Raw genomic sequence first — 10,426 nt, 5'->3', positions numbered from 1 at the left:
GCAGTGTCGGTTTATGGTAAGCTAGAAACCACATGTAAGAGTGAAGTGGGACATAGATTCATGTTGGCATGGTTTAGGGTTCACTGGGAAAACCCTCGGCCTGATTGAGTCATGTCTTTGGTGAGCCTTAGTGGCTGGAGTGCCCTAGTGGCGGGTTTGTAGCCCAGAGTCGCTGGAGTGCCCTAGTGGCAAGGTTGTGGCCCAGAGTAGTTGGAGTGCCTTCGTCGCTGAGTTGAGTTGTGGTGGCTAAGTTGAGCCGTGGTGGCTGAGAGCCCTTGGTGGCATGGTTCAGGGTGATCCGATAAAACCTAAAGCATGGTTACGGGTAATCCGATAAAACCCATAGTGATATTGGAGGGGGATTTACAGGTATAAGTACATGTATGCAGTTATAATGGTTGACAAAATCATGTGTGCGAAGGACATCCTACGAGACTGGCGATTGCAGCAGTTAACACACATGCATTCCACTGGATGGTTGCTCCTTTATATGAACATCAACATATTTTTTTGTTATGTTTGGCCACAACTAGACTTTGCAGATTGATATTGAGACAAGTACTCATTAAGGGGGTGTGTTGGAATATGTAATTCCTACTTGTCTTAATTGTGACTATTTCTATTTGGAGGAATCTGTTCCTAACTATGTTCCTAGTTTTGTGTGTGGTTGATACATTCTCTCAACCAACAGATTGTGTGTCTAAGATAGTTTTCCTATCTTGAGACAATACTTATGTATTTATGTAATATCATATTTGATTAAATAGATAGTAAGATAGTTTGCACTATCGGTTTCTTATCAATATGGTGAAAGATGGGAACTTGTATAAGTCTTGAATTTTTTTATAGAAGTTACAAAATTTTGAACCATTGTATAATAACACCATTGAGTAAACTTTTTTTAACATAAATTCTATAAATTTTATTTATATAAAAAACAACAAATGTATAAGATGGATTTACACAAGTAGCTAATCTTTGTACTATCTCGCTAGGGAGTTGCAATAATTTGCTATTCATGATTTACCAGATTCATAACCACACAAGTCAAAATTCAACAAATATTAGAATTGACTTTATAACTTTAATTTGCTTGGAACAAGATTAAAATTTGAGGGGCGATATTAACAATAATATGATAGAAATCATTATTATAATAATACCATTGAATAACATGAAAAAATTTAAACAAAAACTAGGAATTTTTATTTATATAAAAAGACAAATGCACAAGATGGATTACATAAGTAGATAATCCTTGTGTCCTTTGCCAAGAGCTACAGGGACTTGTTATTTAGGATTTACTAGATACAAAAGGATTGGGAACCTATGAACTAGGGAATCAGTGGGTTGAAAATGTGTCCAATTAAAAAGCAATCTTGTTTTCCCTGATTGGGTAGTCAAATTGGCTTGGGAGTAAAACCAATTTGTTGTTATGTTGTTGCATGTGGAATCTCAGTCTTTTTTTCATTTGAAGTTCTGTCTTGAAATGTATTTTTGCGACCAAAGTTCTAATTTTGGTAAAATTAGTAAAAATCGCTTATAATTTGAGATTTCTGGTCTTTGTTTCAAATTGTATGTGTTTGAGGATGATAAATGAGTTCCCTAAAACAAAAACAAAAACAAAAAGAGTCTTGGACTTGTACAAGGTAGGATAATTCCCTACAAAAAAATATATTTCCTTTTCCAAAATGTTGGAGAAATTCAAAGTTTATTTACAAAATTGTTATAGTCCTGTGTAAACACTTGTTTCAAACTATAAAAAAAATTACTTTGTACTGATTAAGGTTGTTTATAGCAGGAGGAAGTGATCAAGAATAAATATCAAGGAATTGTACCAAAACAACCTCTGATTTCAAAGGTAGCAAATCACAATCAATTTCTTCAACATAAGGCTCATGATTTGTAAGGCTCAAAGAAGCAGTATTGCAGTAAGATTTAATTGTAGCATGTTCCTTGCCTTTTCTTGATATTTTTCTATATTTTAACAATTGTCAAAGCAACATTAATTAGTACTATATGCTATTGCCTTACAACATTTCATTTGCAACGTCACGTGCAATTGCTAGTTTACACATTCCTAAAGTAACTAATACTTGTCTGAAATGAATAATTTTGTCCAATCTCTATAACCTCTAAAGGTATCCATATTGCAATATTACATTACAAATTAATAAAAATTTAAATCAACTTAATTTAAGAATGTTATAAATATTCTTTTATAATATTTAAATTTAATAATAATAATATATCCATTTAAATTTAATTTATTACTAAAAAATATTTTTATTATTTTATATTTAAAGGAAAAAATAGAATTACTCAAACTTTAAGATCTTTGAATTATATGAAACTATATTGATGCATATAAAAATAATGGAAATAATATAATTATTATTTATAAAGATAAACCATACATTAGTAATGAATTAATAAAAATTTAAATTAAATAAGTCTTAAATTAAATTAATTTAAGAATATTATAAATATCTTTTTATAATATTTAAATTTAATGATAATAACAATATATATCCATATAAATTTAATTTATTAATAAAAATTATTTTTATTATTTTATATTTTAAAAAAATAGAATTACTCGAACTTTAAGATCTTTGAATTATATGAAACTATATTGATGCATATAATTATTATTTATAAAGATAAATCTTACATTAATAATGATAAATTGTGCATGAGAATGGAGTAAATGAAATCCAATCAATATACTTTATCTTCTTCACCTTATGGACGGGAAAAATATTTAAGCCGGCCAAAATTGGCAGGAAAATGTCGAGCTAACAGGTAGTGATGACAGAATACATACATGTTGGCTATACCTTGGAAGGTTAATGACGGAGCTGCAATTATGAATTGTTTTTCATATCAAAAACCTCCTGCACCCGTTCGCGCCGCAGCTCCACCACATCCCCAGTCCACCACAAATTGGAGCACCTTTTCACATATATGCTAGATTCATCCAGTTCCCAACTGAATCCGGGAGCCCCTGCAAACCCGAGCACTTAGTTAAATAAAAACTCGCTCATGTTGTGAGGTTCATCCAGTTCCCAGCTAAATCTGGGAGCCCTGCAAAGCGGAGCACTCTTTCAAGTCGATTTTTTTTAGGTTCGTCCAGTTACCAACAGAGTTGTTTATAATGTGATTTTTTGGAGATTTTGGTGACGGAATCCAGAAGAAATTGAGGTTAAATCTTGATTTGTTGCAATTAAAATAGTTTTTTAACTGTATATTTAGATTCAGGACCCTGGAAAACTTCTGGGACGCTTTGATTGTGCAGAAACTAGCTATCAAAATAGAGATTCCAATAAATTGCTGCCAGATTTTGACCAGAAAAACCCACCTAAAAAGCTTTTAATAAATCGCATGATAGACAACTGTGGTTCCATCTGAATCTCGGAACCCCTGGCTCAAGTAGATTTGTAGATTTCTCTGAGGTTCGTCCAGTTCCCAGCTGAATCTGGGAGCCCCTGCACCCCTGGCTCAAGTAGATTTGTAGATTTCTCTGAGGTTCGTCCAGTTCCCAGCTGAATCTGGGAGCCCCTGCAGGGCGGAGCAGTGGATCAAGTTGATTTCTCTGAGGTTCGTCCAGTTCCCAGCTGAATCTGGGAGCCCCTGCAGGGCGGAGCAGTGGCTCAAGTGGATTTCTCGGAGGTTCGTCCAGTTCCCAGCTGAATCTGGGAGCCCCTGCAGGGCGGAGCAGCTGATTAGATAGATTTTTCTGAGGTTCGTCCAGTTCCCAGCTGAATCTGGGAGCCCCTGCAGGGCGGAGCAGCCGCTTAGATAGATTTTTCTGAGGTTCGTCCAGTTCCCAGCTGAATCTGGGAGCCCCTGCAGGGCGGAGCAGCAGCTCAAGTCGATTTCTGAGAGGTTCGTCCAGTTCCCAGCTGAATCTGGGAGCCCCTGCAGGGCGGAGCAGTAGCTCAAGTCGATTTTTTTGAGGTTCGTCCAGTTCCCAGCTGAATCTGGGAGCCCCGGCAGGGTGGAGCAGCTGGATAGATTGATTTCTCTGAGGTCCGTCCAGTTCCCAGCTGAATCTGGGAGCCCCTGCAGGGTGGAGCAGCTGGATAGATTGATTTCTCTGAGGTCCGTCCAGTTCCCAGCTGAATCTGGGAGCCCCTGCAGGGTGGAGCAGCTGGATAGATTGATTTCTCTGAGGTCCGTCCAGTTCCCAGCTGAATCTGGGAGTCCCTGTAGGGCGGAGCACCTGTCCAAGTAGATACGTTGGATGTTCTTCCAATTTCCCGCTGAATTTGGGAGAAACCTGATATTTGTACATGCCTCTAACTTCAAGAGTTTCAAGGAATGCATCCCACAGACTTCGTCTGGCAAAGTTTCAAGATCAACAGCCTCCCACCATCCATCACCCGTCCATTGCAGGACAAATTTTTCAAGGTGCTTGAGCGTTCCAATGGACTTCGGAACATTCCAAAGGTTAGCATCAATATTCAATTCCCTCAACTGCCGAGGTGCCTGCAATGTTCACATGTTCGAACGTGGGTTTTATCCTCTCCATTTCAACACTCTGGTAATGTATGCGAAGACAAGACAAAACTGAAGAACAAAGCAATTTTTACAATTTGAAGAAAAAACAAAACAAACAGTTTTGTGAATGTGAAGAAACAACATGACTACCTGAGATTGATTTTGCCAGAGTGTTTCCATTTTTCCCCCTTTTATATGCAAAACTCGCAAATTCTTTAGAGAAATCCAGGAAGGTAGGGAGGAATACAGACAGGAATCCCAGCTGAGCCACACTGGATGGGGTGGCTGTGAAACATTGAATATTCTTTCCACGCTATTACCTCGAGCCCTAAGCAGCTGCAATCCACGTATATTAGTTGGTATTTCCAAAGATTCTGCAGGGTCAGTCTCGTCGACCATGCTGATTCCCCGTACCTGAATGGTCCATTCGGAGCTGTTAGAGTCAAGATTGACAAAATGGCAAAGTTTAAGAAACACAAGTTTGATAATACAACCCTATTTTGAAAGTCCGTCGAAAGCTTCAAAATACATACAGGTGAATTGTCGAACACAATGTCATCTGACCGCCAAAGCCGATGCGGAACTTCTGTTTTTGCGATATCTCTGCCCAGGTCCCGAAGGTGGTCGTGCATTCTTATACAGTTTTCACTGTCCACCTCCAACAGGCATTTGTTTTCAAGGTTCCGAAGACCCAGCCATCCTTGCCAGCGGGATCCTTCCCATATTCTTATGGCGGTATCCCTCTCTTCTCCTATCAAGAAACAAGCAGCATCTAAGAATATCTGTTTCTCCTCATCATCCAAACTGTCGTAGCTAACCTTGAGTCTGCTCAGTATATCTGTGGGAGGTATTTTGGAGATTTTGTTGAATTGTGCTTTCCAATAGTGCAAATCTTCATGACGAAGAAGCGCTCCGATCACTTGAAGAGACAGTGGCAATCCACCGCAGACATCCAAAAATTGTTCAACCATTTGCTCAAATCCAGCACGAGGATAAGGGTTGTTGAAAGCATGCAGGCAAAATAGCTCTTGGGAGTGATGTTGATTTAGGCCTCTCTGCTTGTAAATAAATGACTCTACAATCCCAGATTTTTTGAGAAGATCCGTGTCCCGAGATGTAACTAAAATGAAGCAAGATGAACGAATGGCATGTTTAATTGGTAAAAATAATGCATCTAATTGACTCATATGATCAACGTCATCAATAACCACGAGAACCCGGGGAGAATATGAGAGACGTCTTTTGAGCGTCTCTATGCCTTCATGGGTGCTGCTTATGTGTACATCTCCTTGACCCAAGTCTTTAAGAAGCCTGCTCTGCAAGACGTTTAGAAGGCCCTTGGCTGCATTTTCTCTCACATCAGACAGAAAACAAGATTGATCATACTTTGATCTGTATCGATTGAAGAGTTCCTTTGCGAGGGTCGTTTTTCCGACCCCGCCAAGACCCACAATTCCAACAGCTGTAGATTGCTCGCTTTGGTGCTGTGATAACACTGTGCTCTCAAAATCCTCCACTTTGTCGTTGAGGCCAGTTGGATATTTAGCGACATGCAGCGGTGTTTTCCCAACCTCTATGAAAACTTGTTCAACGACCTTCTGGACGAGCAGCCCCTCATCACTGAATGTTGTTCACAATTTAATCATAAGTACAGAAATAAAGTACGACACACCAAATAATCAATCCAGTATATAACTAAGAATAACAGAGAGACTTGAATTCCCTTACCCGTTAAACGCGTTGAGCTCAAAACCGGTTATATTTGAGACAGCAGAAAGAGAATTTCTCCATTTTTCAATAGTATGGGATTCGTATCGTGGCTTCCGTCTATTGGTTCGAGAATCCACTTGTGTCTTCTTTTCGAGCATGCGCAGGGCTCGCGCATACACTCCATTTTTGTCACGCGTACTTAGATGGGTAACGAGGATACACAGAAGGATGCTCACGAAAATAATAAGAAGAACGCTCAGGTGCTCAATAAACCAGGGGATGGTCGCCATGAGGATGACCAGGAAGGAAGTAAACCAGTAGCTGTTAAGGCCCCGAGCATACACTCTGTCTCCACTCCGCGTCCACCGAAGTTGTGAAGGATTGACATTATAAAAGACCGGAATGATTGTTTTCCCGGTCTCCAGCATCTGGACGAGTTCATTGAGACACCAGGGTGATTCCGCGTATTTTGGAGAGAAAATTGCAATATGGAGGGAGGCTGTATTAATAGCCCCTTCGATTTGAGGTTTTAAATTGTCACCGGCTTGCAATTCCTCGATGTCAAGAAATACCCTTAATCCTTGTCTACGAAGGCTGTGGTAGAGATGGCTGGCGAGGCCTTTCTTGACATCGGGACCCCGATGGTTAATAAAAACGTCAAATGGAGAGTAGTTGTTGCCGATCTCATATGAAGTAGAAGGAGATGCAGAGGCCATGGGATACAGCAGAGAGTAATGATAGAAAAATTAAAGGTGAAGGAATAGGCGAGAGAGATTGCGTGCTTGAACTCACCCTCAAAATCTTGGTCGTCCTGGATCTCACAAGTGCAAAGTGCGTACCAGCTGCAACTTCTGTGTGACTGTATATGTCAATACTTGGCCAATCGCTCGATCTCACAAGTGCAAAGTGCGTTCCAGCTCCAACTCTAAGACGCTCTGCGTCTCTGTATCGCAATATTTTGCCAATCGGTTGAAAACAAAACTGCACTGAAATCTGGATGATTTATTTGAGTTGCATATATTTCCCTTCTCGTTTTTATTAAAATATTATTTTAATGGAAGTATTCCGTTGATTTGAAGGGGAAAGAAAGAAGTTTCGTGGTTGGGCCCTCACATAAAGCAAATCTGTTTACCACAATCACAATATATGATTCATTTGTTTGTGGGGCCCAGATGTTTTATTATGCAAAATTATCGGTGGCATCCACAGACCATATTTGTCGGTGTGGCACTTGTATAAGTAAGTGGGTACAATAATTGCTTTCTCTCGGTAGGCGAATCTTACCACCGACAACGCATGATGAATGGTTCGTATCAAATGTTCACTTAAAGTAATTACGTCGGTAGGCAGGTTACCTTTAATTCCAGCGTTGGACTATTGTTTCAGTTTGTTGAAAAAGAAAAATTGAAGTCCCTAACAATACGTCGAATCTTTTTTATTCTTTATAAACTTTTGAAAGGAAACTGTAAATGTGTTTCTTAAACCTCGTTTCCTAAATTGTGTTTCTTTAAAGGTAAGTAGGATAGTGTTTAACATAATTTATGCGTCAATATAAGTTTGTTGATATAATTATGGGTAATTATATTGATTATATATTACTATATTATAATTAAATAATAGTTAAAAAGTTAATAGATATTAATTGGTTGATTAATTAGTGATCAAAAGGGAGATTGTTGAATGCGGAATTTCATAAAACACATCAATCAAAAACCATTTAGGGCTTCCATAGACAAACCACCTCAACCCATCAAACAGTGATTCCACCTCACGGTCTAACATCACAAAACCATCATCATATTGGTCTCTACCTAAGCCTTCCAGGGCTCCATAAAGTTTGTTCCAACCAAGGTTTCTAGGACTAGTAACTCAATCCACATCTTATACAGGGCTCCAGATCGTTTGTCCAACCAAGGCTCCAGGACTAGTAACTCAACCCACCAAGGGCTCCAAAGTGTTTGTCCAACTAAGGCTCTAGGACTAATAACTCAACCCAAGTTGTTACAAGGCTCTAGAGTGTTTGTCCAACCAAGACTCTAGGAACTAGTAACTCAACCCAAGCTAAAGGAAACATGAGAACCAACAAAAAAACATGGAAATAAACCCACAACACCATGACAATCCAAGAAGTGGTAAGGCTAGGAAAATCCATTGTCAATCCAGGAAATGCTTCATGCCAATGACCAATAAACCACATGCATATTCCATGCATGCCAAAACTAATGAGGAAAACACACATGCAACTCAATACCTACAAGCAAAACCTGTTGTAGTTGTTGATCTCGATGTCCTCTTACACTTTCCTACTCTTCCTTTGCCTTCTTTCTCCAAAACTCCAAGTATGCCACACCCTCCAAGAGTGCTCCAAGAAAACTCTAAGTGTCCAAGAGTATGAGAGAGAGAGAATAGGGGGAGAGCTCCAATACTGAACTGACAAAAGTCTGTGAATTGATCCTCATAAGACTTTTTATAAATGAGGCCTCTATTTTCTTCATTTTCCATTATTTTCCTTCAATTTCCTCCTCACATGCAACCTGTGACTTTTCACCTCCCTTTCTCCTAATTTCCATTATTTTCATAAATAAATGTGTCATAATGCCATTTTTCCTTTCCAAAGCCTTAGTCAATTTCGTTAGCCATTAATTAACCACAAGTGATCCCTAACACTGTTTTTTTGCCCAAAATTCAGCTTGGAATAACTGTCCCATCAACCGTGGTTATTTTAAGGCATGCCATCTCCTTTAGAAAGCTTGCAGACTTTTTGTTCCCAACATCATGAATGTGTCTTCAAAGTGTAGAATGGCTTTCTCCTGGGTAGCAATGTATTTGGGTGCTAAAGTAGCATCACTGGAGATGAGGCGATGCTTGCTAATGAAAACCTTTGGGCTCACTAGCTCTGCACTAATATACAATGGTTCCTTTTCCTCCTTTGCGATTACCCTTTTCACCTCCTCATCTCTTGTCTCCTCATGAGTCATCCAGGATGCTAAATCCATCAGCTACATATCTCCCAATCTTGAATTGGGATCCCAAAAATTTATATTTGTCAAAATGAGGTTGTGCATGTAAAATTCAACCAATTTTGTTATGTCTTCCATGTTAGTTTGGCTGCAAAATTTAATGAAATGCTTGTAGTCCTGAAATGGAAAAGATCCATATTGTGCCAAAGTTTTGATTTGGAACTGCAGCCACTTTTATTTAAGAAAAGTGGCATAAGACTTTGATGGTTTTTTGTATTGTAGTGCTTCCATGGAGTGACTTGACATGGTGGCAAGTTGTGTTTTCTTCTCCTGCAGCCTCTCTCTCAACCTCATGTTTTCTGCCTGTAGTTTATCCTTCATCATAGACTGTCATTCTCAAATATCTTAACTTTTTGCCCATTTCAACGACCTTTTCTTCCACGAGGCCTATATCCTCTACCTTCTTAGATTTAGCATTTTTCATCCACCTGTGGGTTCTACTTCTCTCTATATCCAACTCATAGAGGAGTGGGATTGAAAATTTTTCAGGGATAATCCTTCCTCCTTCAATGAATTTGGAGTAGGAGCTCAAGCTAGGTTGTGGGATAGGTTCTTGGAGCTCTTGTAGGTATTTTTCAACAGTCTTTGAGGTGGTGGCTTCCACTTGTGAATGTTTCAAGTGTACTCCTGTAGCTTCCCATGTCCCGCATGTAGTAGACTATGCCCCTCCAGTAGCAAACCATGTCTCTCCTGTAGCAAACCCATATCCTCCTGTAGCTTTTCTTTTTCCTCTTCCTCAAAGGGAGATTGTGTCCTTGGCTTATTAAAGGTGACAGACCTAGTGGTAGGGCTACCCACAGATGTTATGGATGACTCATCAATAATTATAGTTACCCTTGTAGGAGTTTGTGGCTTCCTTTGTCTAATTCGAGTGCTCATTCTGATTCTGAAATACATTTGAATCGGTCTTGATTGCTACCTCTTGGGCTTAATAGGAGTGCCCAGTGTAGCTAAGGTTGAAACTACTTCCTATTCAGTGTCTTCTGCTCCTTGGAGTGGAAAAGTCTCCTCGGGGCTTATTCCTTTGTCTCCTTTCTTCTCCTCCTCTTCTCCTTTCATCTCTACTTCTCCTTCCTCTGTCTTTACTGCCTCTTTTTCCTCTGTTTTTCTTTCTTCTTCTTTTGTTCTTGTTGCCTCTTCCTCCTCTGTATTTTCTCCTTCTTATTCCTTTTCTTTTCCTTCTCTTCCTCTAA

General features: G+C 39.2%; 1 protein-coding gene across 1 annotated transcript; it reads right to left on the bottom strand.

Annotated features, from left to right (window-relative positions):
• Positions 1 to 2,894: 2,894 nt before the first annotated feature.
• On the bottom strand, positions 2,895 to 7,233 carry LOC149212910 (disease resistance protein Roq1-like). Its single transcript, XM_089391928.1, has 5 exons — positions 6,232 to 7,233; positions 5,037 to 6,123; positions 4,654 to 4,917; positions 3,362 to 4,491; positions 2,895 to 3,007 (listed from the first exon to the last, which is right to left on the bottom strand). The coding sequence occupies exons 1-4, from the start codon at positions 6,927 to 6,929 to the stop codon at positions 3,502 to 3,504; spliced, it is 3,039 nt and encodes a 1,012-aa protein (XP_089248054.1). The 5' UTR covers positions 6,930 to 7,233; the 3' UTR covers positions 2,895 to 3,007; positions 3,362 to 3,501.
• Between the last annotated feature and the right edge of the window lie 3,193 nt (positions 7,234 to 10,426).

This window comes from Pinus tabuliformis, chromosome 1_1 (assembly GCF_031772625.1).
Source record: "Pinus tabuliformis cultivar Carrire ecotype Pingquan chromosome 1_1, CPIR1, whole genome shotgun sequence".
Lineage (NCBI taxonomy): Eukaryota > Viridiplantae > Streptophyta > Pinopsida > Pinales > Pinaceae > Pinus > Pinus tabuliformis.
The sequence above is the reverse complement of the archived record's forward strand: the minus strand, read 5'-3'. Positions and strand labels throughout refer to the sequence as shown.

What these genes read in the sequence shown, in the direction of transcription:
- LOC149212910 (XM_089391928.1), bottom strand. Translation starts at nt 6,929, where the DNA reads ATGGCCTCTGCATCTCCTTCTACTTCATATGAGATCGGCAACAACTAC. An exon ending in GAGCTCAACGCGTTTAACGG is followed by an intron (nt 6,124 to 6,231) that starts GTAAGGGAATTC and finishes AACAACATTCAG; the next exon opens with TGATGAGGGGCTGCTCGTCC. An exon ending in TTGTGTTCGACAATTCACCT is followed by an intron (nt 4,918 to 5,036) that starts GTATGTATTTTG and finishes TGGACCATTCAG; the next exon opens with GTACGGGGAATCAGCATGGT.